Source organism: Colletotrichum gloeosporioides (genome assembly GCF_011800055.1).
Source record: "Colletotrichum gloeosporioides strain Lc1 chromosome Unknown consensus_71, whole genome shotgun sequence".
Classification (NCBI taxonomy): Eukaryota; Fungi; Ascomycota; class Sordariomycetes; order Glomerellales; family Glomerellaceae; genus Colletotrichum; species Colletotrichum gloeosporioides.
In genome coordinates this window covers 318461-340158 of record NW_025544716.1, presented here as the reverse complement: position 1 = coordinate 340158, position 21698 = coordinate 318461, and the positions used below count along the sequence as shown (strand labels likewise).

The 21698-nt window shown below is 50.3% G+C and overlaps 7 protein-coding genes across 7 annotated transcripts; 2 read left to right on the top strand and 5 right to left on the bottom strand.

Annotated features, from left to right (window-relative positions):
• Positions 1 to 551: 551 nt before the first annotated feature.
• Positions 552 to 1257, bottom strand: GCG54_00010287 (uncharacterized protein; the record flags this gene model as incomplete). Its single annotated transcript, XM_045410213.1, has 3 exons — positions 552 to 626; positions 712 to 1047; positions 1072 to 1257. The coding sequence occupies 3 exons, from the start codon at positions 1255 to 1257 to the stop codon at positions 552 to 554; spliced, it is 597 nt and encodes a 198-aa protein (XP_045260168.1).
• Positions 1258 to 3273: 2016 nt separating this feature from the next.
• Positions 3274 to 4066, bottom strand: GCG54_00010286 (uncharacterized protein; the record flags this gene model as incomplete). Its single annotated transcript, XM_045410212.1, is given in 3 exon segments — positions 3274 to 3498; positions 3525 to 3978; positions 3993 to 4066. The coding sequence occupies 3 exon segments, from the start codon at positions 4064 to 4066 to the stop codon at positions 3274 to 3276; spliced, it is 753 nt and encodes a 250-aa protein (XP_045260167.1).
• A 395-nt stretch (positions 4067 to 4461) lies between these two features.
• Positions 4462 to 5462, bottom strand: GCG54_00010285 (Keratan-sulfate endo-1 4-beta-galactosidase; the record flags this gene model as incomplete). Its single annotated transcript, XM_045410211.1, has 3 exons — positions 4462 to 4900; positions 4953 to 5240; positions 5299 to 5462. 3 exons carry the CDS (start codon positions 5460 to 5462, stop codon positions 4462 to 4464), a joined length of 891 nt encoding a protein of 296 aa, XP_045260166.1.
• Positions 5463 to 8666: 3204 nt separating this feature from the next.
• On the top strand, positions 8667 to 13171 carry GCG54_00010284 (Hexose transporter HXT9; the record flags this gene model as incomplete). The annotated part of the gene is made up of 4 exons (XM_045410210.1): positions 8667 to 8898; positions 8938 to 10125; positions 10178 to 10844; positions 11653 to 13171. The coding sequence occupies 4 exons, from the start codon at positions 8667 to 8669 to the stop codon at positions 13169 to 13171; spliced, it is 3606 nt and encodes a 1201-aa protein (XP_045260165.1).
• Positions 13172 to 13294: 123 nt separating this feature from the next.
• Positions 13295 to 17067, bottom strand: GCG54_00010283 (Cytochrome P450 monooxygenase gliF; the record flags this gene model as incomplete). The annotated part of the gene is made up of 6 exons (XM_045410209.1): positions 13295 to 13732; positions 13786 to 14328; positions 14377 to 14661; positions 15473 to 15870; positions 15924 to 16800; positions 16861 to 17067. 6 exons carry the CDS (start codon positions 17065 to 17067, stop codon positions 13295 to 13297), a joined length of 2748 nt encoding a protein of 915 aa, XP_045260164.1.
• A 1025-nt stretch (positions 17068 to 18092) lies between these two features.
• GCG54_00010282 (Hexose transporter HXT10) lies at positions 18093 to 19846 on the bottom strand (the record flags this gene model as incomplete). Its single annotated transcript, XM_045410208.1, has 4 exons — positions 18093 to 19052; positions 19093 to 19208; positions 19364 to 19522; positions 19642 to 19846. 4 exons carry the CDS (start codon positions 19844 to 19846, stop codon positions 18093 to 18095), a joined length of 1440 nt encoding a protein of 479 aa, XP_045260163.1.
• Positions 19847 to 20312: 466 nt separating this feature from the next.
• On the top strand, positions 20313 to 21429 carry GCG54_00010281 (uncharacterized protein; the record flags this gene model as incomplete). Its single annotated transcript, XM_045410207.1, has 2 exons — positions 20313 to 21321; positions 21377 to 21429. 2 exons carry the CDS (start codon positions 20313 to 20315, stop codon positions 21427 to 21429), a joined length of 1062 nt encoding a protein of 353 aa, XP_045260162.1.
• Between the last annotated feature and the right edge of the window lie 269 nt (positions 21430 to 21698).

Sequence of the window (21698 nt, the reverse complement as noted above, 5' to 3'; positions counted from 1 at the left end):
ATTTGAACCCAACATTACTTCAGCCGTTGACCTCGGCTGCGCAAGAACTATTAGTTGTCACCAATGTAATTGTTAATAATGATGACTCGTCACGTCTGGGAGCTGGTGGCATTTAGTCTCATGCTAGGCTTGCTAGACCTTATTCACGCTTGATCAATAAGATATCTGAGCGAATCTTCTCGTTGGAATTCTGCGGTTTCCATATCAATCGCGTGGCCTTTCTATGGTGCCTATGACTTTATTGATAGGGATTACCAAGAGCATGAATGGCTGCTCCCATATCGACACTAAAGGCTCGGCCAAGAACCTAGAAGCTTAAAATTAGGTCAGCGTATATCACTATCAATCAACAAGCGGCGTTTTCCACCAAAATTTAAGTTATCTTGATCCTCTGTAGCTAGCCATGTAGTCACTAACTATACAGTGTATGAATATAAATGTTGTCACATGCACGCACGGCAGAACGTTGTTGTTGTTCTTCCAGTCCGTCCTTGCCTGGTTCAAGTTTCCTATGCCCAAATCTCCAATAACCAGAGATCTCGTCCACGGCCTTAAGCCTCAATCTGGAGGGTCTGGAACTCGGCGGGGACGGCGTCGGCACCGGCGCCAGTTTCGGCAATCTTCTCCTTCAATCGGGGCAAGCAAGTCAGCATCTATACCAAGTGCCATACACATTGTCATTCCTCTTCCAGAGCTCCAGTGGAAACTCACCAACTCCTGAACCTTCTCATCCGCCAGGTCAGCGATGTTGTAAGCGGTGCCGTCCGCGAGGCCGAGCACATCAGGCTTAATAACGGCCTCGCATTTTCCGGCACCGGGCTGCTCGGCGGGGCAGGACAAGTCGTCGGCGCGCTTGCGATTGAGGAACCAGTACTTACCCCCGGTACGGTCGCCCCGGGTCGTGTACGGCAGGCAGATGGTGGTGCCACCGTTAGAGTCATACTGACCCCCGGTGAAAGAGCAACCGCCGCCGGTATAAGCCTCAGCGCGAATGCGCCAGTTGCTCGGGATCTGCTCGCCATCCATTAGTTCTGAGGCTTTTGTGAGCTAAGAGAAAGAGGTTTCACGCACGGCAACCACAGAGATGCTGGACCTGCCGCTGGAGCCTGAGCTGCTGAACGAGCAGCACACGTTGGGGTTGATGTTCACACAGGCCACGTAGGCCCCGGCGCAGCTGCTGCCGATGTGAGCCCTGATGTCGATGGCAGATGCGGTGGCCGCGAGGCTAAGGAGGATCGAAGAGACGGAAAAGTACATATTGGATATGTGCGGTGGTGGGTTTTGGTGTGATGCTGCTTAGTTTGAAAGAACAGGAGCTGATGGCAATGGAGGGAGCAAAACAGGATCGTCTCGAAGAAGAAATCACCTAGCTTTATACTGTTTCTTGAACATGTTGTCCATCCTTCAACCTCTCCCATTCTGAGCAAGAGAAAGAGACGTCGATACCTCAACTCAGCATCATTCAATGTTATGCGAGGCCCCTCCCGTGCCGTCTTACCACCTTGCAGATGGGGCGTCAGCTGGTTAGACATCGCTCGAGGTATCACACGCATCTATGGACAAGTGAGGGTATCGCCATCGCCCGAACCAAAGTTTCGTCACAGCCCGCTCGCAGCCTGCGGGGCTCTTTCTCTAGGGCACAGAATGGACTATACAGATCTTGAGGTTCCTTTTTCTGAGCTATTCTCATCTTACAATACAGTTTCTCTTTATGTCAAGACCACAATCATTTATCCCAATTAGTATCAATTTGTGCGTGTAGTCTGACAAGTGCCTGACTAATAATGAGAGCTGCTTAGGTTCTTTTCTCCCCGACATGCTTCTCATTTATCGGCTTCTTGGCATCAATACTTGAACTGCAAGTTAAGAATGATTGCCGTTTTGGGAGCCCATAGCGCTTACGCCGAGATGTTCCTCATTGCATCTCTTTCTCGACATAGACCAGCGGTTTGCCCAGACGTATACGATGTGACATTGCAGCCGATGGATTGTCAGCCTAGAACCCAACCCCGCAATTTCTGCACCTGAGACCTGTAAGAAGACAGCAAATGAAAAGTTCCACCTTCATTCAGCTTACTGTGTAGGTCAATTTAACCCATTCGAGTTGTTACGGTCCGAGAGGTAAGCAGACAATAAGTCAAACGCCTCAGCCTATGAGACTCAAAGCAGCTTACTATGTAGGATGTTTTAGTCTATTCAACGGGCGGTTTGTTGCAACCCATACTGTAAGCATAAGCAACAGAGAACGATCCACAAAGATACTTGGCAGTTAGTTTTGATTGAGCTGATTGATTGAGATCCCATTATCCCACTCGGTCCGGCCCGCCCCACTCCGCCAATCAAAACCATAGACCAGCTGCACTCAAGTTCCCGCTTTGCATCTTAACCTCTTTCTACATTTAGTTGGTTCTCTTCTGACGTAAGTCATGTCGTAGGTTCTGTCGAGACCTGGTGCATCATACCGTGGTTCTGTGTACCCACAGTCTCCCACTAATGGTCAGCTTTGTCTGGGTTGTGACGCGATTCTGAATTGCCCAAGGATCTCGGTCTGTTCCATGAGTCCGACGGCTTTCGTGGCTGCCTTACGCTCGCTCAATACAGCCTGGACTTTATGTCGTCCTGGAATGTTTGCAAATACCCGGAGTCGGAATTAGTCGGGATTATTGGTGCCTACAGTACCAATGCATTATACAATGGGCAGTATCGTTTGTCGCCCCTCTCGGATTTAACAGATAGCCTTCGGCAAACGTCGCTTGGGTTCGATATTTTCTGTGCAAATATGCATAAGAGCTGAGCTCTGTCGTTTGCCCAGCCCCTCCCTCATGGAGGTACAGCACCTTCTTAGTTGGTGTTGGTGTGTGGCAAATGGTGGTTCTGTCTCGCTTCTCTCTTGCCCATTCGACCTGCCACGCCTGGTTTGTATTTCTATACGTCTACGTCTAGGAGTGAGGATAGCTTCTTTGATATGTCCGATCTGGTGCCCGTTTGGCCGTCCCTTCGCCATCATGCGGCTTCTTCGGTGGCAGTGTCGCCGTCTTCGTTGCTCTCCATCCCCTTTTGGGCGGGTACCCATCGGGTACCAAGGTATATGCTGGAGCCTCAAAGTACGTCTATTCGATATACAGAAAAGCTGTAGGTTAAGGTGGAAGAGAAATTTAATGAGCTCCGCGTGCAATGTTTATATTTGGGGGCTAGCAGGCTCTCCTGCTCGTAGAGACGGCCACGCATGCTTTGCTTTCTCGGTTTGGCAGTCTTGTCTAATCAACTCTCATATCAGTTGAAGGCCGAGCCATACCCAGTTTTAGTATTGTTATCAATGTGCAAGACCTCCACGAAACCTGGACCGGCAGTACTTGTCTCCCGCGATGCCAACATGCGTCTCATCTGAGTACCATCCTGTCTGCCAGGCGCCGATCCCCAAACGAACTCCTCAATCATACGCAGCTGCATCGGGATGTGGTCGTCGCCACAGTGCTGGATGACATCTGCCTTGCTAAGCTTGGTTTTGAGGCTCGACCACCCACCCGCATCAGCAGCCATGGCCTCGCACTATCATTGCTTCTCATCATTCCACCAAAGCGGCAAGAGCCTGCCATTGACTGATCTCCTTGCCGTCTCCAAGAAGCGTCGGAATCCGGCTTTCCCATCGCTAGACCGAGAGACGTAGATGGAGTCTGGCTCATGATACCGACGATCTTGGCGTCATCTTCCATGCGAAGGCGATAGTAGTCGATGAGGATCTTGTAGACGTCCTTCTCGGGGTGGTTGTGCAGGAAGGTGCGCTTCTCCAGATTCGTGAAAGCATTCATGATAGGCGCCTCCAGACCGCGGCTTGGGGTCGGCCTGGACGGGTTCCAAGCTGTTGATGACGACGGTGGCTCCCGACCGTAGGTAGTGTACCTAGGTGGCTCAGAGGGATTGGCGGTGCGAGTCCGAGCGCATGACTTCTTGTGATTCTTCCAGTGAAGATTCTGGCAGCTCTTGGAGCATACTTGACGTCGCAGCGGTCGCACTCTGCTGCTTCGTCCGTGATATCCTTCTTGCACTTCTGACAAGCTTTTGCCATGGTGAATCGACGAAGGAGGTGTTTATAACGAGATCCAAGGGTCGGTTTTTAGTGAGGTGGGTGGTGTTCTGTTTACTACCTCATCGGCGAACTGAATTGCGGGGTTGAGGCTTAACATGATGAGGCAGTATCGCAAACGGATCGGAACATCTCTATTCACATCCCCTGCCCAATCGAATAGCTGATTGATCAGCCACCAATGATAGCTTAGTCATAGACGGGGCCGTGTCTCACATCTGCGAATAGCTTCATGATTGCCACATTGGGTCACGTAAGTAGACGCGCAGCCAGCCTCACAAACGACATTTGGCCAGCGCGTTTTCTCGGCTATCGATGATTTCATCTTTTCTGCTTATTAAACACTATATGGTATCTTAGGGATAAATATAAGAAAATTATTTTGAGTAGTATACCGCCACATATTGTGCCTCTAACGTCCCTCCCGAAACCGTACTGGCAATTGGTGTCTTTGATCCGTAAATTGCATCTGGGAAGCTCCCACCCATTGCCATATTAAGCAAGACAAAGTGAGCCTTTTGGGTGGTGTTTGCCCAGACAGCCGCTGGAAGTTGTGTCTGGGTGACACTATGAAGCAACTGGTCGTTTACATACCACCGGATAGCCTCTGGAGACTTGGTTCTATCGACCTCAACGGTGTACGTGCGAAAAACTCCAGAACAGGGGGAGTTTGCGGGACAGTTCTTGTTGTTGCCTAGTCCGCTAGGCTCATTGCATGGTCCACCTGGGTTGGTGCCGCAGTGCAGGACAGCCCAGACTCGATTGACGTTGTTGACATTCTCCATGATATCAATCTCGCCGACTGATGGCCAATTCCTGGACACGTTGTGAGCTTTCAGGTCACGAGCTGCAAATGACTAAGACTCACCAGTAGTTGCCACGGTAAGCGGCACCCAAAGTCCAGAAAGCTGGCCAGTAACCGATTCCTCCGCCACCTAGATTGGGAAGCTTCAGACTGGCTTGAACACGCATCTTCTTGCCTGCTGGAGCCATGAAGGTCTGCTTGGTTTCAATTCGGGCGGAAGTCCATGCGCCTTTTGCGTCTTTGATCGCGGTAATCACCAGGTTTCCCTGGCCGTTGGTGGCGACATTGCTGGGACGATTGGTGTAGGTTTGGACCTCTCCGGTTCCCCAGTTTGCTGGGCCTCCAGGGTAGCTAATATCATTGTTAGATAACATTTTTACGGCATTTGAAGGGTTCAATGGCATCTCACCTGGTGCCGGTATCAATGATCCAGTTTCCACTGCTAGGAAGTGCACCGCGAGATCCGGTGAAATCATCAAACCAAGTCTTTGAAAAGCCAGCGATATCTGGGACCTGTGCTTGAGCAACAGGCAATGCCAGAAGGATGGCTGCCGTGAGATCAAAGGTGCGCATGGCTCTATCGGTCTTGGGTAGCTAGTTCGCTGTTAGCCTTGTAGATCCATATTTCGTGGCAGCGGGGAGAGCGAACAGTGTTAGGCAGGTACCTCCTGTCAGATCGCAAGCCGGATGCTCTCGATAGTCCGAAGGAGTGACAAAAACACAGGTCTTTGGGCGAGTGAATGGAGAGCGTCAACAACGGTGTGTGCTGTGACTATCACGAAATCTCTGAGTCCCCAGCCCGGGGCTGACCTCGATTTATCAATCGCATCACGGAGCTACTCCGACAGCAGCCATTCCCATGATCATGGGCCGGAACTTGCTCAGATTGGGTGGCAAGGTGTCCGCGGGCCTGTCTAGACCCGGAGCTCTACGTTAGGAAGAGCTAGCTACACCGAGCTGTCGCGTGGCGCGGTCTGGACTTTTCCGGAATTGGGCTGTTCGCATTCTCGCCAACATTATCGCACCCATTCAGCTGGGAAGCCCGAGCCGCTAGCCGAGACTAGTTGTCGCTCTGAGACATCTTCGACAGCTTGGCCGACAATCTTTCCCCAAAGCCCTTTGGTTCTGCACGGGTGAGCTTCCGGGAAAATTCGTCGAGCGGCCGTGACTGGAGGCGGTGCTCATTATTGAGGCACTAGGAAAACCCCGGTAGCGATGAGCGGGTTGGCGACGTCTTTATCTTCACGGCATCTACCTTCCGGCGGTGTTTGTGAACGGAGCAGGAGGCAAGGGAGAGTCACTGGCACATCGCAACGGTTTAAGGGGCCGAGGAATTTGCACCGATGACTATGTTTACTTCTGGCTCTATTTACAAAATTCCTGGGAATTCCTCAACGTCATAGCTGACGACGTCGTCAACACCGATTGGGATCTTTCGCCGTCGCACAGATCCTCATATAAGATTGCGCGAAGACCTTCAGTCATGGCATCTATGACTGCTGATTCAACGGAAATGGCGTGGTATTTAAGACCAGGGGTTGTTGGAGGGTTCAAACCCTGAAAGTGTTGTGGAGTTACGAAGAATCCCCGCTCCCCTTGGAGATTTCCTTCAAACTTCGGTATGTCATGGGACCAGGAGAGCATGTTTCTGAACTGAACATCGATCCACATCCCTATGTTCAGGTCGAATGACTTGAGAGCCGGCATCGAACGCATTGCGAGAAAGATGGAAGTGAGTAACGGCGTCAGGAGCTGAGAATTAGTGGAGAGAAGACAAATGGGACCGCTCGGGTTTTCTATTCTGTTAGTGAACCGGGCTGAAAAGCTCAATTGTGGGCAGAACATACCGTCCATGTATCCTTCATGCGGGCATGGTATATCGTTATAGTAGGCCTGTCCGTCAATAGTTATGCTTCTTAATCTGATTGTATACCAACTTAGACATGGCCAAATCTCTGTTTCCATGCCTATCACCCGCTCGGGAAAGAAGAATTCGATACCTAGGGCGTGATCTCCCAGACTCAAATTGAAAAGTGCCATTGACGGTAGTTGAGAGATTCGACGAAGGGCAAGACTAAGAGGATCGGCGTTTTTGGAGGACGCCATGCAGTCTTTCTCAATCACCGTAGTGGAAGACTTTCCAAGGTGGCAGAATAGGGCGAATTGATCGACTGACGAGAACGGGGTTGCGTTCAACGCTCTCGCCAACGCATCTCTATACTTCATTGGGGAATCTTCCGTTTGCTCAGCACGAGAATCCATACAAAGTCTCAACTTCGAAAACCCTCGCATTGAGCGGAGCAACGATCTAATCGCTTCCGGATCGAGTAGGTACCCTTGGTAGGTGAAACTTTCGATGCATCCCAGTGATGGAATCTGCCGGTTGGTTTCCCCGGAGAACTTGAGAGATTGACCGCGTCTGGGAATGTACTTAACCTCTCTCGGATCGCGCATCCAGTTGGGAACTGTATTAGAGTCCCATGCACTCACATCAAAATCAGCAGGGATACCCGGTGCCGTGATGTGGACGATTAAATGTATGCTGCTTTCAAGCTCTTGCTCCCATGAATGCAAAAGTCTCATGAGAGATAACAACTTATCGGTGAAGGCTTTGTTGTTTTTGGACGCCTTATACTCGAATTCAGTCTCATTATCGTGATCATTCAGAACCTCCGGGAGTCTGATGTAAACAACCAAAAATTCCAAGCAGGCACGGCGGCGCGAGCGGTCGTACCGAGCGTCGAGCGACTTGTATCCACCTTCATCAGTATAAACAGTGGCGTCGGCTAGAATCTGCTCAGTTGAGTGGCGCAAAGCCCTGTTCACGCTCTCGAAAGCCGCGAAGTCGGAGGGCTCGAGGTGCTCGGAAATTGTGGTGATGATCTCCAGTGGTAACGTGTCCATCTCGCTGGCAAAAATGCTGCTTTATCAACTTTATCTGGAGAGACATTGAAACTTGATTTCGCAGTGTGTTTGATTTCGAATTGGAGGTCAAGAAGGTGTGTCAAGAGGGTTTTATACTTTTGGGACATTGAAGTCACGACCTAGTGAATCGACGCGGAACACCGTGATATAAATGATGGCGGTAAATCACTGTTTGACCAGACAAGCGTGATTTCACACCATATCTCAATCGAGTGCATCATGTCTTTGCCTAAGGGCAAGCGCCTCGCCAAAGCGGTGCGAAGTTCATAGTGCGTGAGTTGCCCAAGCGAAACCATCAAAATGCAAGCGCAACTGTGAAAACCACACATTTTGAATGGAGATATAGAGCCTTGAAACATGCGATAAATAGCTGCTTTGCACAATAAGTTGTTTGATACGTCGTTTTTACATGGCTTAAATAGGTAGGTATATGAACTCGTCGCATGGGTTCCTGGACGCCACTTTGAATGAAAAAACCAATTTCATAGTCAGCACCGCAGTTCCGAGGCTTGAAGCTCAATATGTATCAACTAGTGGAAGTTTCTAGTCCAGATCTTCTTATTTAAACAGGGAATTGTGCTCAAATGTCATTGAGTCTCATCCGCCTTACTAAAGGCAAGGGGTTGTTGTTATTGTCGCACTGGCTTCCGCATGTCTTCTCTCATCGGAGATCCGCAATGGGATATCGGCATTACCCCTTTTGGCTTTTCCGAGATGCGCCGCGAGCCGCACTGAGGACATGTGTCTCCGCCGACCTGCAGAACCCCGCAACCCCACAAACATCGTCCGAATCCATGTCCGTAAACACGAAGTCAATGTTGGGAAGACCTCATTCAGTGTCCACAAACTGCCATGTTCAAGTTCATCAACACGACGGATGGCCGTCCGCAAAAGCGCAAACAAGCGCAGCATGCGTGCGAGACGTGTCGGAAGCGCAAGGTCAGTCCAACGAGGCCCACTCAATGGCCCTCGCTAATGCTCGCGCCGCAAACATCACGGGATGGCCCTCTTGCTGGAGCCGATGTCAATCGGCCAATCGGAGCGCATCTTTCTCTGATGACCGCCGTCGGGATGTTCAGAAAGAGTAAGCTGACTGAGGGTTAGAAACGATGTGAGCATCTAGATAACGCCGTTGCGTCTCCGCCCAAGACTCCCGATTCGGAGTCGGCGCGTGGCACGGCACGCCCGAGGCCAGCGCGGCGGCCCTCGGATGCTATCTCGGCCGCTGTCCTGGCCGTCCCGAGGCCAACGCCGGCTCAGGCCCGGCCGCCGCCCAGTCCAACAACCACGGACTCGCGAGATCGATCGCGTCGATCTGTCGACGCCCAAGAACCTCCGTCGCGTCACCAGGCGGTTGATGACGACCACGGTCAGCATGACGATGCCCGGTTCGTCGGCGATTTAAACCCTGAAGGTGCCTTTCTCGCCGACAGCCCGGGAACAAGCCGCGGATATGCAGAGTCAAATTCCGTAGGTGTCTGGTATTCCCGCCGAAATGTGAGGGGCAACGAGATCAGCACAGAAGTGGCATCCGCTGTCTCAGCTGATCATGCCGAGCACCAATTCCTCGCTGTTCTTCCGAGGAGGGCCTACTACGAGAAGCTAGAGAAGATCTACCTCCGTGATGTCCACAGGATATTCCCCGTCCTCAACCTAGATATTCTGAAAAAGCCGGTCTCAACCACATCGCAAATTCTCTGTAAACAAGCCATCTGTCTGGCCGCAGGGTCCAGTCCCAGCGCCAAGCCATTCCTGAGTCTCGGTGAAGACTCAACAATCATTCTGACCTACCCAGAATTTGCCCAGCGATTATCATCCGCCATTCGCAAAGCCATCGGTCTGGGATTGGTAAAGGACAGAGTTCAGACAACGGCAATCCTCGTGATTCTCTCACTGTACACCCACTTCTCCGAGGATCGGCATCTTTCAGCAGAGTTGGCCGCGCAGGCTGTCAGCAACGCGCAAACAGTCGGGCTTCATCTTCAAAACCCACCGGCAAGAAACGATGACCCAGCCTACCTCACTCGCCTGTTCTGCTGTGTCTGGGCCACGGACATACTAACCGCTGCCTTTCATGGCCGGCCTGTGATGATACACGAACGCGACCTTGGCAGGGATGTACAGGCGTGCATTCGAGAGCAAGATAGCTGCTTCCGCCTGTTTCTTGACATCGTGGCATTGTTGGGTCGAATAATCGATCTATACCGTCCGGCTCAGAAGACTTCGAGTTGTCTTGTCATGGAAGATCTCCCCAGTTTTGAGTGCCTGGTTGAAAGAGCCCATGCGCTTCGCGTCGATTCTCGACTGCTGGGTAAGTTGATCAATGGCGAGATCACGGGACGCTTTCAGCTGACCATGGCCAGGATCCCTTGAGCTTTTGTACCATGCCATCGCCATTCTCTCTTGCAGAGTACCGGTTGGGCCGTCGCCATCTGAGCACGCATCCTTAGCATACACGCGCCAATCCCTGTCCGCCATCAAAGTAACCACCATTGTGGAAGATTTCGGCGCCTCTCTATCTTACATGACATTTGTGCCATACGCCGTATCATTATCGTTGAGAGTCGCTTATCGGGAACTTCGATCCTGTAAAGTTCCGATGCTGACCGTCAGATCTCGACGGCAGCTCCAGGCAATTTGTCGAATACTCAGAGATCTTGGCGGCATGTTTCGATCGGCGTTGGTAATGGTCGATCTCGCTGAGCAAGTCCTCCAGGAGATGGATCAGGTCTGCTCAAATGCGGCCAACAAGCAGGATGAACAGGGGGCAAACGGAACGAATGCAGCAAACACCCCTCATCAAGAAGGCGCGCCTGATCAACAAGGGCCCGAAGCTGGAAACAACACCGTAGTTAGCACATTTCCAGAGCAGCAAGGGGACCTGATAGCAACTTTCGACCCATCTTTCTACGAAGGCCCTGCAGGCCTCGACGTTTTCGAATACTTCGATCCTAGCTTCGACCTCAATGCCATCGACGCCATCTTGGGAGGTGATGCACCTCCTGAATTCGGCAATATGGCACCCATGCCGTAAGTTGGCCACTTGAGTTCAAATAGGAGATACTCCAGTCATACAGTCGATTTCTCGGGAGAGTGCCGTATCTTTGAGCGTTCAATAAAAGAAAAAAAGTTAGCTAGAAGAAAACTTCGGGGAGGGAAAGGTTTTAAGCACCGATGGGAAATCAGAAACAGCTGTAGAAGAGAAACAGTGGTCACCCTTAGTCCAATCTCCAAGAGAAACCATGATACCAACTGCTGGGCAGATTGCTTCCGATCCCGCAAGGCGGCGCCTGTCGGAGATAGACCCAACCCCTTGCATATTCATCACTGGCTGACCCAAGCACTTTCCCACTAGGCAAAATAAAGATGGTGTCTAAAGCACCCACATGCCGCTTCTAATAGATATAGCCTGAGATAGCTGCCCAACTCCGACTCTGGTCTCAGACCTCCTTGTCGGAGGCGGACTGCCAGAAAAGGAAATTCAGGCGCCCGCTTTCACACCAGACACCCGGCAGTCAGGATGATTTCCAGCAGCATGGAAAGGTGTAATCTCTATTGGCTACCACATTCCTATTCGAATTAAACTTTGACTCCGCTCTGTCAATATCTGGCGCTCCCCATGGGGTCTCCGCGAGACCGTCTGGGCGGAGTCACGATGTTAACCAGTCGCATCAGGGGGACGGCAGGTATTGTCTGGCCCTTTTTAGCCATATAAATACCCAGGCTTCTTCAGCTCTTGCCAAATTACTAAAAGTTCGGTTGCACAATTCTCCCCCTTTCAATCTTCGTCCCGTTCTTGCATTTACTACTTCATGGCAACTCTCAACATCGATATTAGCTGGAGACAGCACAAATGGCCCCTCTTCTACTGTCTCGTTTCTCTGATCGGAGCTTTTGCGTATGGATATGATACTATCTACTATACAGGTATTCAGGGCATGGCTCCCTTCATCCGAGACTACGGACACCAAAAGCCTGATGGCACCTACGAACTTGGAACGACGTTTCTCTCCGTCACGGCCTCTCTAATCTACGTTGGAGAGTTCTGTGGCGCCCTTTTCACGGCTCCTATCAACGACAGATGGGGACGAAAGGCTGTCTTTGCATCAGCATCTGTCTGTATCGTTGCCGGAGCCATCGTCCAAGTCTGTTCCTTCGGTAACTACGGCGTGTTTTGCCTCGGACGCGTTCTGATCGGTCTGGGCATCGGCCAGTTTACCGCAACGTGCCTCATCTACATCAGCGAAGTTGCGCCAGCACAGATACGCGGCCCGGCTCTCATGATGTTCCAGTTTATGCAGTCATGGGCCCAGTTCGCCGTGGCATGCATCACTCAGGGGACATCAAACATCGATAACGCCGCTTCCTATCACATACCCATGGGCTTGCTTGTCGTCCTTCCAACGGCCATGCTGATCTGTCTCCCGTTCATCCCCGAGACACCAGTCTGGTACAGCTACAAAGGCCATCACGACAAGGCAGAGAAGGCCCTCCGCAAGATCAACCGAGGCGTACCGAACTACGATGCTACCAACGAGCTCCAGCTTATCAACGAACAAGTTCGACTAGAGTTCGAGTCGACAGCGGACTCAACTTGGATTTCCCTCCTCAGCGATCCGATCGAACGAAGAAAGTTGATCTTTTCATGCGGAGCGATGTTTGCCCAGCAGATCAACGGCATACAGTTCTGGTACACATACGGGGTGGTCTTTGCGCAATCAATAGGGGTCGCGCAGCCTTTTACTATCAACACCATTACCAACGTCATTCAGATTTTCGCTGTGGGAGCTTCGGTGCTATTGGGCAATAAGATTCGCCGCCGAACGAACCTCCTCATCTGCACGTTGGGCATGTTTGTCTCTCTGATTGCCGTCGGCGGACTTGGCACGACCAATCCCGGCGGCCCATTCTCCGAGGGTGTTGGGACCGCCATTGTCGTATTTGCATACATCAATATTGTGTGCTTCAACTTTTCCATCGGAACCTTGTCGTACACCATCGCCTCTGAGATGGCGGTTGGCCGGAACCGGAACAAGATCACCGCATGTGCCATTGGGGTGTTCTTCTTCACAGTCTGGCTGATGGTCTTCGTCAGTCCATATCTTTACTACACTGCTAATCTGGGTCCGATGCTTGGCTTTGTGTATGCTGGAACGACTCTCTTCACGCTGGCATACGTGTGGTTCTGTGTGGGAGAGACGACCGGCCGGACAAATGCAGACATCGACCGGTTATTCTCGGAGAAGATTCCTGTAAGAATGTGGGACTCCTACATTTTCCAAAATGCAGAGGCGAAGAGTGATGGGATAGTTGAGCAGGTTGAGACACATGGAATGGTGCAGAAGTCGATGGCATGAGGGCATGCATTCACGCTAGCTATTTAAGAACGGCACAGACAAAGTTAAAAGAGAATTATTGAGCTCTATCAATTTGACTTCCATGTACTGTCCTTAATGCGTCACTTCAATCTATTTCATGTTCTAATGGACAGCCGCCAGGACTCCAGGCTGACCAGTGCTAGGCTTTCCCAAAACACTACCAATTCGAGTTGCGTCTGCAAATTGTCTTGTGATAGAATGAGGAATTGGCGTCGGGCCCTTGGGGCTGACACTGGCATTTGTTCCAGCTTGATGGCAAGCTTTCGGTCCATACTCTGCTGGGTAGTCTACACGCGTGTGCATGGTGCTCCAATTGTCCCACAAGAGTAGATCCCCCTCCTCTTCAGGAGGTACTAGGATATACTCTGGCTTTAAGATTCGTGACTGAATGTCAATCAAGAAACGACGAACCTCAGAAAGCTCGGTAATGACCTTGGGTTCGTCGGCTGCACTTCGACGTAAGTAGAGCTTTTTGGCGGCGTTGGCCTGGACTTGAAAAGACTTGCGGCCGGTCTCAGGGTTCACCCATACCATCGGGTACTGTAAAAAGTTGAGTGTCGGTTTGGCAAATGCGGGATCCTTGTCTTCCTTACCCTCTTGATTTTAGAATGGTCTACTCCAATGGAATCGAAATCATTGTCAGACAGTTCCCTGCCCTGGCTGACAATGCCAAGTCCGGTCGGAAACATTTTGCAGTTTCGATTCCACTCGTAGGGCAGCGCCGCGTACTCAACCCAGCTGTTGTCGACAACTTCCCTCTCTTCTTCAGTAAGAAGCTCCTCATACAGCTGCGAGCAACAGAAGAATGGCGTGAGACCAGGTGCTGATCTCATGCTCAAGCCCGATCCGTTATCCCATGCGATGTTAACATCAGGCCCTTTGGGCAGCTTAATCACACGAAAGGCCGTGAAGATTGGCGGATCTCGACTGTAAAGCGGCGCATCGAAGTGCCATCCTTGAAACCTAGTATGACCTTTCTCAAGCTCTTCTTTTGGGAGAGTAGGATAGTGATTTTCATATGAGAAGGACTTGGTGATGTTGAGGTTCTTCAGCCCATAGTGGTCTTCACCGAGGAATCCCTTGCCGATCACGTGGACATTCTCAGCACTGGGGACGCCGGTCACTCCTCTCGCTTTCTGGGTGGTTATTAATAAGTGTTCCTCTATTGCGAGCTTTGTACTTACCAGAATACCTCCACCGTCTGGGTGAAAGTCCTTCATGAATAATTCTGGGTTTTGCGGCCTTGCGTTAGGGTCCAAGCGAGTGACTAGTTCCCATTGTTTGATTGGCTGGAGATTTTCTTGTCCCTTAATTATGATCAATTTGTGATCTAGAACAGCCCTTTTGAGCTCTAGAAGATCATCATCTGCAGCGGTCATGTCAATGTTACCAAACGATCCTGACTTTGTCACACGAAGGATCATACCTGATACGTTATTGATGTCGAGCTCGGTCACTTTGGCGCCAAACTGTCACTGAGTGTTAGTTATGTTTGGGAAATGAAATGCATTGGCAACGAAGTCTGACCTTCGTCTTCTTGCTGACATCATGCCGAAATGGTTCTAAGACGAAGCCCATAATTCGGTTGACTAGCAGGGTTGGCAGATGAGACTGGCAGCTTCTGACTTGTTTCCGGATTCGTTCTGATTTCTTCCTGCTTTTGATAGAAGTATACTATAGAGAATCGAAACGCGAAATCTTGAACAAGACCTTCGGGCTTGAGATCCGTGTGTTTGACAGAAAGGCATCGTTAAACGCATTCACGCGATAACTCGGTGACTACCCTTCACTTTCCCGCCATCTTTCCTTATCCAATCACAAAAGTTCCGAAGGATCTACGCCGTAAATCATTGCAGATACTTGGAACCTTAAAAAGACCGACCGCCATCAGACGAAGGCTTGCGATCGAGTGCTCGCCGATGAGGAACTTATGTTTTGAGGGGTAACCATGCATGGTGTCGTCTGATGTCTCGGAGAATCCAAGCTGCCATGACCCAGTGTTCGGATATGTTCCGATCCCCCGACAGCTCAAGAACAGCCGTGAATTTGGGAGGCAATTAATGATGCCATCAAGTTAGAAGAGTCACTCAGCAGTAGCTCAGGAGTTCAAGCCAAACTATGCCACATTGGCTGACGCTGTCAACAAGCACATGAGTGTCATGACATGGAGAGAAAAGATTATTCGAAAATCATCTTGGTTCCATAGTGCGCATGATTTGCAGTAAGATATTTTCAAAAACAGCGTAAAACTTTAGCCTAAGCTGCCTGCCTCTTTCGTACCAAGATCTTGGCATTTCTATCCATGACCACGGCAATTCCCCAATAACCAGCCTCTGGTCTCTTTCCACCACTTAGCCTCACATCGTAGTTGAGCAACAAGTGAGCCAAAATGACTTTCATCTCAGCAACTGCGAAGAATCGCCCAGGGCATGAGTGAGCTCCGTGGCCAAATGGCAGGTTGTCCGGCCCAGTAGTTGCAGCAAGATATTTGTTCGGAAGACCCTGCTCTTCCCGCCGCTGACTAAATCTAAAGGCGTCAAAGGTTGAGATGCCTGCGTCGTTTTGGACATCGCATGATCTATGAGCGTGATACATGTCAAAGTAAACGGTCGTATCTTTCGGAACTACACTTCCATCACCTAGCTCCAACGACGATGTGGTGATGCGACCCATTGCGACTAGATGATCCGTTCGTCAGCTTTTGCGGTGGAAATGCGTAATCAAGACACACCTAGAAATGGGGCATAGACTCTGGCCGACTCTCGAAGTAGACTGTCCAATTTCGACATGCTTCTCAGCACTCCCATATCCCAAGTACCTCCAGGCGCGTCAGAGACCAATGAAGACACCTCGTTTCTCAAAGTCTCAGAGTAACTTGGCTCCGATGCAACGTCAAATATCGCATTTGTGAGCGCCTGTGCGACAGTGTCTGCGCCTGCCAAAGCAGCTCGAAGCTGCATCCTGGCGAGCAGTTTCGTATCATTTCGACGTCTATCGTCAAGCCGCTTTCGAATAAAATTTGTCAAGGCGTGAGTCCCGGTTCCTTTGGTATCAGACTCGTGAATAGTAGCTCGCAACAACTCAGCAACCCGACTTCGTCTTGTTGAAAATCCAATATGATAGAAGATTAATGGATGGACGAACGGTCGAAGCCACGGATGCCACCTGTTGAGAGCATCAAACGCTTTTCGAAGGTCTGCCGAATAGTTGAAAGCGATATCTTGCCACTCCGGGTTCCTCGCTAGGTCGCAGCCCACAAAAGCAACGGCGTTCAATATGGTCACAATTCTCTTAACGAAGCTGAAAGCTGTCACTTCGGTCCACTGCCCATCTTCTTGGAGCTCAAGATGTTGTTCGAAAGCGGTCTCGACTTCTCTTTGAAGGATAGGAACTAGATCTCGCACATGACGTGTGAGGTCGACTTTGATGGCATGGAACATTTCCGGCATGGGAGTTCCCAAGTCGGTATATTGCCCAAGACCACGACGACATACTTCTTTGTCCGCCGACAGCTGCGATTCTGGGGCTGACTTAAGCGCATTGATGAGTTTGTGGGGGAGTACAACAATTGGTGGCTCTGATGGGAGCACGAACGCCTTATCAGGGTACTGCGAATCGTGTCAATACTCGTTCTTTACCGTATCTGTATCCGTGAAATGGAGACTTACCAAGTTTCGGCCCTCAGCGAGTGCTTCCCTGAAGTCTTTGTCGGTATTTCTTCCTGCCACAGGCAAGGACAGCCTCTTCCTCGGCCTCGTTTCCCAACCAGCCAGAAGGCTTGCTAGCAGAGCGGCCGCCAAGACTAGTCCACTCAGCGCAAATGCTTCCCTGCGCAGCGAAACGCTGAAAATCAAGAAAGAAGTAGCGTCTATCATTTTGAATTGCAATGAAATCCTGATAGCAACACTTCAAAGATGAGAGAAGGGGGTAGGAGCAAGCGGCTCCGACTATCACACGGTAAAAGTGGTAGACTCTGCAGAATTGAACTTGGCTCAATTCTCCCCTATCTTGATGCACGCATTCGCACTCTCAAACCAGCAACATAACCATCGAAATGGATAGTCAGCCTCCGTGTTCAAAACCAATGTCAGAAATTAGGGGAATCGAGCTGACGAGAGGGGAGAGGGGTGGACAACATCCAATCGGTTCAACTGCCGCGGTTGCGCGCAGCCTGGGCCATTGGCTCATGTACCACGCCTAGGCTTTCGGTGATTTTTAAACCTAATACGAGCAAGCAAATTGCCGTTACGACTGCCTTTGCTCATCTCAGGTCATCTCTGCCTGTCGCACCATTGCAACCTGCGGTAATGGCCAAAGCCGCATCCTGCATTACGTCCGATTGGCCCCTTAATCATGCAAGTTGGTCCTGTTACTTCTACACTTCCTTGTTCCCATGTGCTCCGCGTGATCAGATGATAAGCGTTCCTCGGAGCAACCTCCTTTCACACCAACGTTTGCTACGGTTTATAGAGATGCGGTTGATATATTGAATAGTGATATGCACGTTCTTACGAAAGCAATATTCCGCTGTGAATTGGGGCTACGTTGTCGGACTCGGTTTCGCAAACCTTGCCGTCAATTTTAGCTTCCGCTCCCTTATGCTTTGGAGAGATAGTATTCTCCAGCAAGGCTTTCCAGCTGCGAACATCACCGTGCCTGTCCGATCAGTAACTACCCTCCAACTCCAGTCTTTCCTTTTACCTCGACGTGAAAGCTCTTCTTCTGTTGCGTTCATAGAATGATAGTAATATGAAAAAGGGTTATCGAGTCGTTGTCAACTTCTCTGTAAGACTCGGCGGCTATTGCGACAAAAGGTGAATGTCGGAATAAATGAGATCTAGCCTGCGAATACAAGCTTGGAATTCTTAGTTTGTATTCTTTTCTATGTGTAAAAAGGTCTTCAATTGGTATCAAAAATCTTTGTGATCTCTTCCACAGTGTAACCTTTTGTTTCCGGAAATGAAATCCACGCAACCACAAACCCTACTAGAAGGATCGAAACATACACCAAATAGTACTTCCATCCCAAATCTGCCATTGCCACAGGATTGGCGTATTGCCCAGCAGCGGCGCTGGCCATAGTTATAAAGTAGTGGAGAGCAACTGCTTTGGCTCTCAGGTAGAAAGGACATATCTCCGCAAGATAGGTTGTTCCTAACGGCGCATATCCGCTGTCGAATCCCAATTGAAAGACGAAAAACATCACAACTACCGCAGAACCAGCTTCGCTTCTTGCAGTGACTGAAAATTGCTGCGTCGCAACTGTGAGGCCGACCATAGCCAGGAGCATGGTTGCTGTGGAAAAAAGGAACAAAACTCGCCGCCCTACCTTGTCGACGATGATTGCGCTGAAGAGAGCGATCACAAAGTTGAAAGTTTGAAGCCCACCGTTAATGCCAGCTTGCTGCAAGGGCTGCCTGATGCCAACAGACTTGAGTGCGGCGGCAAAATAGTAAGTTATGATCCCTCCCCCGCTCCATTGAGACATCAGCGAGGTAACGACCACGATGAAAAGACGTTTTCGATTTCCAGCGGTTTGGAAAAACGCCATCCATGAAGCTTTCTGTTGATGTTTCTCATTCTCGAGGCTGCAGCAGATCTGGTCATATTCGGCTTGCACCAGCTGATCCGACTCGAAACCATTGGCATGGTATGTTGCCAGAATCCTGCGGGCCTTTGTCACGTCTCCTTTAGCTACAAGCCACCGCGGAGACTCAGGTACGAGCATCATCAACGGCAGTTGCAGCAGAGGAGGTATAATCTGGACGACAACTGGCAGACGCCAACTCCACTCACTCCTGAGATGAAGGCTGCCGTACGTGAACCATGCCGATGCTAATGTACTCTTAGTCCTTGAAGCCTTTTCAGGATACATATTTCAAGTTACCTGTTGCGCCTACATAAAAGAATGAGGAGTAAGTTGCAACCAGAGAGCCTCTCTGTCGTGGGTGGGCAAGTTCTGTCAACAGGACAGGGCCTAAGCAGACTATAATGATGCCGCCAACTCCCATCTTTCCTGCGTTAGCATTCTTTTTTGAAATTTGGTGAGGTAGTTACTCGCCAGAAATCGCGTCATAACGTAAAGACGCGCATTATAGCACAACGTCTGCCCAACAGCTACCTGGTTGTTAATTCACGTTGGCCAGTCGTGATACGGGTCCCGGAACATACCTGTTGCAATCATTACCACATCTCCTATCATAATGACCTTCCGTCGCCCAATAACGTCCCCCAGCAAGCTTACTATCCAAAACATCAAAGCGCCGCCGATGGAGTAACCGGCCACCATGATTCCGGTGAGACTTGTGTCCTTTGATGAAAACCCAAGATCTAGCATTCTCTTAGAAACATTTAACGGACATGGTTGAGATGGCGCCTTACCTTTGTACCCTGTCTCACGTCAGCTTTCTCCTCGACTGAAATTGGTAGCATTGATAATGTGCACCTACATTGGGGTATTGTCAATAACCCGCCGATGAGTGCACCATCATAACCTATCATCACTGGGGAAAGAAAGATAGGCAAAAGCCTTACGTTCAGCTCCCTCAATCCGCTGTCTTTCCACCATTGTCTGTTGCAGTTATTCTCTTGTTCGCCTGCCACAGCTGTTATGGCGATGTTGTCTTCTGTCAATCGAGTCTTCGTTGTCTTCATGGTTACGGTGCACCGGACGTCTATACGATGGGCAAAAGGTGATGGCGTTACGAGATCGTAGAAACGGTGAAGTTATTGAGAGGGGAACTGGAAGAACCACACCAGGAAACTTCCGCATCGGATGACAGGAAGGCGTGGGTCGAGCTACTCCATAGGCATTTTTCCGAGGCAATTCTCTTTGAGACGAAGCCTCCAATCACGCGCATTTCAGCGGCAATCGCAACAAACTCAATCAAAGTTGGGCGTTGCTTGAAACTCTAATAGACTTGAATCCATCAGCACTGTGATGATATTTCGGAGTCAACCTGCCCGGTTATACGAGGCAAAGCTAGAAAGCCCTTTATCGTCAGGTCAAGAATCATCTATAAAGATTGACTGTTTTGCCGGGGTCGGCAGCTTGTTTACCCAATTATCCACCCCTACACTCTATCCTTCTGGGCTGAAACGCGACACTTCGCAACCTATCATGGCCGATAAATGCGTTGCCTCAGACCACCATCCTTGTGGGTGGAGGCTCGACGCACCCGGACGGTATTCCCGAGAGCAAGATACCAGAGAAAAGCTCGTTCTGCGTCAGGTCTATGGCATCCCGGGCAAAATCAATTACTACATGATATTTGCTATCCAGCTTCGGTACTCTTTGTCAGATGCCGACGCCGAGTCTAGAGCTCGGCAAGCTTGGATCGCCTTACGCTGTGCGCAGCCCTCCATAGCCGCCACTGCCATAGGCAGTCGCATGGAATACTCCATTATTCAGCCAGAAAGTTCGGATGTTTGGGTATCAAACACATTCTCCGTTCACCACACAGAAGATTCAGCTATATCCTTATCACGGAAAATACAACCTAACTCCGACGTCCGTCTACACTTCCTACCTGGCACCAAGGAACTACTCCTCTGTGCATCGCACGAGCACGCCGATGCTCACGGGATGTTGATGTTATTGGATGCACTTTGCGAGTACATGGCATTCCCATCCGCACCAAAGTTCGACACGCAATCAGACCGGCTGTCACCCCCACTGGAAGTTGCAGCGGATATTGGAAAGGCATCACCTCGGATAAAACAATGGACTGCGCAGATTCTGCGTGAATGGAAGGCTAGATCTGCTCATCCGTTGTGCATATCCGCAGACCGTTCTGGACCTGGGGTCGGCGAGGTTGGCACTATCCGACTTACACTGACAAGCAAGGAGTCTTTGGCTGTGTTCACATCCGCCAAGACCAGCAATGTTTCCGTCAATGACCTGATGACAGGGGCCACCGTCATGACTGCAAAGATGCTCGCTGGCAACGTTCACGGCAATTGGCTAGGAGGTGTTACTTTTGATGCCAGGAGCAACTGCATGACCGACTCCGGTTCTCAACAACACGCAGCCACAATCTACTTCGTCGCGTGCCCGGCATATGTCCGCAATCCATCGTCACTTCTGGATGCAGCGAGGCAGATTCAGGAACAACGTCAACACTTCCAGAGTGACCCCGAAGCTCTGCATATTTCACAGCCAATGCTTGATCTTGTAAATGCAAGTGGAGCTAAAGTCCAACAGCAACAGTCTCAACAACTTGCTAGCTCTCAAGTAGAATACAGCGGTCTTGGGAAATTAGACGCGTGGCTGCGGCCATGTCATGGAGCCATCGAGATTGTGGACTTCTGGCTCAGTCTCGGTCACCTCACAACGGCGATTGGCGTATATTGTTATACCTACTGCGGCCGTTTGTGTTTCACGCTAAGCTACAACCCTGGTTTTCACAGCGAAGAAAGTATGAATCGATTCATAGAAGTGTTAAGAGTTACAATAGCTAATCACATTGCCGACGGATTTTGAATCATCGGCAAAGCCGGGCTCAGT